General features: G+C 47.2%; 1 protein-coding gene across 1 annotated transcript in view; it reads right to left on the minus strand.

The window, feature by feature from the left end:
* Nucleotides 1–6,000, minus strand: part of LOC143284200 (multidrug resistance-associated protein 1-like) — an 83,483-nt gene that overhangs the window by 6,795 nt on the left and 70,688 nt on the right. Inside the window, exons 29-30 of the mRNA XM_076590868.1 lie at nucleotides 5,727–5,885; nucleotides 4,076–4,242 (exon numbers count right to left, since the gene is read on the minus strand). Coding sequence (XP_076446983.1) covers nucleotides 4,076–4,242; nucleotides 5,727–5,885 — 326 coding nt within the window. The remainder of the gene's footprint in view (nucleotides 1–4,075; nucleotides 4,243–5,726; nucleotides 5,886–6,000) is intronic.

A 6,000-nucleotide genomic window follows, 5' to 3' on the forward strand; every position in this document is an offset into this window, starting at 1 on the left:
TTGTCCCAAAGCCTAAAATTGATTTATTTAAGATGAGTCTCTCATTTAATGGAAGCATCGAATGGAACATGCTTCCAAAGACATGTCGTCAAATTCCAGCCATATCTCTCTTTAAAACTAAGATAAGAATATTTCTATTCGATACATTTGATTAACCTACTCGCGGTCTTTTGCAAATGCTTGCTTGTACTCAGTCCACTAGCTGCCATGCCATGATGAATGAAAAATTGAATGTATGTGTATGTGTGAACAGTAAGTGCGTGTGTGTGTTTGTATGTGTTTGAGTGTGTGGGCGTGAATGTGTACGTATGTCTTTGTTGCTTGTTTTATAATTTTGTGTGTGTGTGTGTGTGTGTGTGTGTGTGTGTGTGTAAGTACCTATGTACATGTAATGTACCAATTGTTCCAGTTTTTCATCGCTTTGTTACCTTTAATAGACTATTCAAGTTCCTATTCTTATTCGTCGTTCTTATTATTTTATTTTATTTCAGTTTATTTCTTTATTTTTATGTTTTGTGTCGTTCGTTCTTTATTTTTTATGTCGTTAAATGGGCAGAATTGTAAAAAGGCCTTTACTGTGCCTAATTCTTTACCCATTAAAGATTCAATCAATCAATCAATCTTCTTCGCCTCTTCAGTGTTCTTCTTCTTTTCCTTCTTCTCCTCCTCCTCGTCTTCGAAGTGTCAATCCAGCCCATCTGATGAATGAAGTCGTCCTCTCCAAGTCCTGTCTGGAGCCATGGAGCTTGGTGTGCAGCAGGGTTGGTGTCGTCCTCTCCAAGTCCTGTCTGGAGCCATGGAGCTTGGTGTGCAGCAGGGTTGGTGTCGTCCTCTCCAAGTCCTGTCTGGAGCCATGGAGTGTGGTGTGCAGCAGGGTTGGTGTCGTCCTCTCCAAGTCCTGTCTGGAGCCATGGAGTGTGGTGTGCAGCAGGGTTGGTGTCGTCCTCTCCAAGTCCTGTCTGGAGCCATGGAGTGTGGTGTGCAGCAGGGTTGGTGTCGTCCTCTCCAAGTCCTGTCTGGAGCCATGGAGTGTGGTGTGCAGCAGGGTTGGTGTCGTCCTCTCCAAGTCCTGTCTGGAGCCATGGAGTGTGGTGTGCAGCAGGGTTGGTGTCGTCCTCTCCAAGTCCTGTCTGGAGCCATGGAGTGTGGTGTGCAGCAGGGTTGGTGTCGGCCACACAGTGTCTACGAGCCCCTTCAGTGGGGGAACAGGTCTGAAGAATGTGTCAATAATAATAATAATAATGATGATAATAAATATATGTATGTATGATGCTCAGCCGTGTCCTACAATGACCAACAGAACAGCAGTGGAGGCAACTGCTGTCTCCACTATCTGGGCTAGAATTTGATCATAGTGGAGAATGCCGTGCACAAGTTATACCCCCACTCTCGGCCAAGAGGGTTTCTGGACAGTCGGTGTTGGGGTGGTCCCCAAAGGCCAGCACCTGGCCCGTAAGGCTGCAGCACTAAGGGACTAGGATCTGTAGGGGTCCTTGCGACAGATTACAGAATCCATCACTGCAGTAAACCCGACAATACAGCCTGGCAACTGGAACACAGAAGAAGTAGTGGTATCTATATAGGGCTAATTCTTGTGCGGAAACAAACCAAAGCGCTATCACACCCAACTATCACACGCATGAATAACTCCGAAACATGGGGATAAACAATGAAACTTACAAAGTACATGTAGACAGAAGACGAAGAGAAACAATGGACGGAAAAAGGGAGGGTAGGTTTTAAGGCCAGACTTGACAGAGCTGGGGGGTGACAAAGCGAACGAGGACCGTGCTCCACGTGCAAGGCACAGACACAGAGAAAGAGCGGCGGCCGATTGTGGATTGCAGAGTGTTTGAAACTGGGAACACAGAAACATGGTGGGTCTGAAGCTGAACACAGACATGGTGGGTCTGAAGCTGAACACAGAAACATGGTGGGTCTGAAGCTGAACACAGAAACATGGTGGGTCTGAAGCTGAACACAGAAACATGGTGGGTCTGAAGCTGAACGTAGAGTCATGGTGGGTCTGAAGCTGAACACAGAAACATCGTGGGTCTGAAGCTGAACACAGAAACATGGTGGGTCTGAAGCTGAACGTAGAGTCATGGTGGGTCTGAAGCTGAACGTTGAAACATGGTGGGTCTGAAGCTGAACACAGACATGGTGGGTCTGAAGCTGAACACAGAAACATGGTGGGTCTGAAGCTGAACGTAGAGTCATGGTGGGTCTGAAGCTGAACGTTGAAACATGGTGGGTCTGAAGCTGAACGTAGAGACATGGTGGTCTGAAGCTGAACACAGAAACATGGCGGGTCTGAAGCTGAACGTAGAGTCATGGTGGGTCTGAAGCTGAACGTTGAAACATGGTGGGTCTGAAGCTGAACACAGACATGGTGGGTCTGAAGCTGAACGTAGAGACATGGTGGGTCTGAAGCTGAACGTTGAAAAATGGTGGGTCTGAAGCTGAACGAAGAGACATGGTGGTCTGAAGCTGAACGTTGAAACATGGTGGGTCTGAAGCTGAACGTAGAGACATGGTGGGTCTGAAGCTGAACGTTGAAACATGGTGGTCTGAAGCTGAACACAGACATGGTGGGTCTGAAGCTGAACGTAGAGACAACGTGAGTCTGAAGCTGAACGTAGAGACATGGTGGGTCTGAAGCTGAACGTTGAAACATGGTGGGTCTGAAGCTGAACGAAGAGACATGGTGGTCTGAAGCTGAACGTTGAAACATGGTGGGTCTGAAGCTGAACGTAGAGACATGGTGGGTCTGAAGCTGAACGTTGAAACATGGTGGTCTGAAGCTGAACACAGACATGGTGGGTCTGAAGCTGAACGTAGAGACATGGTGGTCTGAAACTGAACGAAGAGACATGGTGGTCTGAAGCTGAACGTAGAGACATGGTGGTCTGAAACTGAACGTAGAGACATGGTGGTCTGAAGCTGAACGTAGAGACATGGTGGTCTGAAACTGAACGTAGAGACATGGTGGGTCTGAAGCTGAACGTAGAGACATGGTGGGTCTGAAACTGAACGTAGAGACACGGTGGTCTGAAGCTGAACGTAGATAGCGGGATGGGGTGTAGAGATGAAGGCGGTGAAGGTACTTATACAGAAAAGAAAGGGCAGTTTTGTTCATGCCGTAATAATGACAGTATGCAAATTTTGTACTTCATTCTTTGTGAGACAGGGAACCAGTGCGGAGATTGCAAAAGAGGCATGATGTGCTAAGATCTTTTTTTATGAGAACAAGTCGAATGACAGAGTTTTGTATGCACTGGATAGAGTAAATGGGTGAAATAGGCAGACCAGACAATAATAAATTACAGAAGTCAAGTGACAGAGAGAAGTAACCATTTAAAATGATGCGTGTCGTTCGCTGTGTGATAAAGAATACCACCAGCATCAGGGGCACCTTTTGTACTCTCTGTGTTAAGACATTATTCCAGAGACATCTTCAAAACCACAGAAATGTATACTTTTGTTTAATAAAGCATCATTCGAAAGACTTCAAAATACCAAGGTATGTTAACCTGTACTTATCATCCTTCACTGACACGTTGAAAAATTCACAGCATAAGAGTGTATCGAAAGCTCATTACTTAGCTTGATTTTGCCGCAGGTATTGGCGGACACATGCGTAGATAAAACTAAATCTGAGACAATTTCTTGTCCGGGACGAAGCACAATGTTCCAGGTGATTGTGACATGCCAGAGCATCAAACTACCAACGACCTGATCCAGTGACAATCAAAATGAAGCAGACCCAAATTCCAACAATCACACCAGTTTCCAGTGACAAGTCCACGTTTCTCCACGCGAATTGAAAACTATAATCTCACGAACATAGGATTCTTTCACTTCAGGATCAAGGATAACAGGGAGTAAAAATACATACACAAAAGAGTGCGTATCAAAAAACATCACACACACAGATGGTTCATTCTGCTCGCAACGAACACGCACATGGTCGAACACACACACACACACACACACACACACACACACACACACACACACACACACACACACACACTTCAGGGGAGGGGTGAGGAAGGGGTCAAGGACGACATACCTCAGATTGTGACCTCCCTGGTCGCACACAAAGTCCAGTGTTCCCGGCAGACCGGACACAAAGTGACGGAGGTGTGCCTGATCCAGCGCCCTCCACAACTCACAGTCACTGTGTTCTTCAAATGGGTCCAGGTTGAAGCGTAGAGACCCCAAGAACAGTACTGGATCCTACAAGGAAAACACACCACCACCACCACCACCACAATTTTATCCCCCCACGAATTATCTCACCTTGAACAAAGGGCAAACCCAGACCCCCATCCCCACCCCCGAGACTCGTTGAAAATATAATCGATACAGGAAAGGCAGACAGAAATCAGTGTGAAAACTTCCATTTATATGCCAATAAATGTAGATAAATCTATAATCGAGTTTCGCTCAATCGACGTTAAAAAATCTATTCAAATTAACAAATAACTCCTTAAGGAAATGATACATTTTTTATCATAAGGTGAGGCATTAAGAAAAAAAAAGGGGGGTCTTAACGGAACCAGTAGTTAAATATTTGTGTCCGACATCAACCCAGCAACAATGAAAGGACATTGCAAGGACCACACCACACAGGTTCTTTGCCAAGGACCTCTACGTTAATACGTACGGAAAGAGGCTACCTTTTCTATGATCAGTAGCAATGATAGTAACACTCTTCATCAATCATGGATGTCCATCGCGAACGATGAAGAGGTTAGTGACTCCGGAGATTAGAACGAATGGAATCACTGAAATCCTGGACAAAAAAACAAAACCAAGAAAGAGTGAATGGAAGCCGCGGGATTCCTGAGCACCGTGTCACCCTGTCGCTGTAACCAGGAAGGGATACAGAGCACCGTGTCACCTGTCGCTGTAACCAGGAAGGGATAAAGAGCACCGTGTCACCTGTTGCTGTAAGCAGGAAGGGATACAGAGCACCGTGTCACCTGTCGCTGTAACCAGGGAGGGATACTCGGCCTGTCGCTGTAACCAGGAAGGGATACAGAGCACCGTGTCACCTGTCGCTGTAACCAGGAAGGGATACAGAGCACCGTGTCACCTGTCGGTCTGTCGCTGTAACCGGGAAGGGATACAGAGCACCGTGTCACCTGTCGCTGTAACCAGGGAGGGATACAGAGCACCGTGTCACCTGTCGCTGTAACCAGGAAGGGATACAGAGCACCGTGTCACCTGTCGACCTGTCGCTGTAACCGGGAAGGGATACAGAGCACCGTGTCACCTGTCGCTGTAACCAGGGAGGGATACTCGGCCTGTCGCTGTAACCGGGAAGGGATACAGAGCACCGTGTCACCTGTCGCTGTAACCAGGAAGGGATACAGAGCACCGTGTCACCTATCGACCTGTCGCTGTAACCGGGAAGGGATGCCGAGCAACACGATCCGACTACGGCTTAACTGCACGACTTCGGAGCTCCGCTACGGGTTGTTTTTTTGGGTGGTGGGTTGGGAGTGGGTGGGGGGCGGGTGTTAATCATTTTACCTTTGACTTTCCCAGTACAATCACAAGGCAGCAGGGCCGTTTACCCGGAACTGGAAGACGCGTGGAGGGTGGGGACGTCTGTGTACCCATTCAAGTCCAAGGAACCTACCCACTGCCCACAACGTTGTATTATTGTTCACGACACTAACACAATTAAGGTTGTTATATTTGAGCAAACCAACCTGCGGAAGGATGGTGAGGCGGCTTCTCAGGTCATGCAAGCCCAGGTCAGCGATGTCGACGCCATCGATGAGAATAGCGCCCCCTGCTGCCTCGATCAGGCGGAATAACGCCAGTGACAAAGATGATTTACCTGCCCCTGTTCTTCCAACAATACCGATCTGAAATGATGGGTGCACTTTGTCCATTCGACTGCTGTCGCCTTCATGTGAAAATAAAATGCATTTTCTGGTTATTTTTCTTTATGCTCTGTTAGCACCTTGGTCAATGTCTTCT

This window comes from Babylonia areolata, chromosome 7 (genome assembly GCF_041734735.1).
Source record: "Babylonia areolata isolate BAREFJ2019XMU chromosome 7, ASM4173473v1, whole genome shotgun sequence".
Taxonomy (NCBI): domain Eukaryota; kingdom Metazoa; phylum Mollusca; class Gastropoda; order Neogastropoda; family Buccinidae; genus Babylonia; species Babylonia areolata.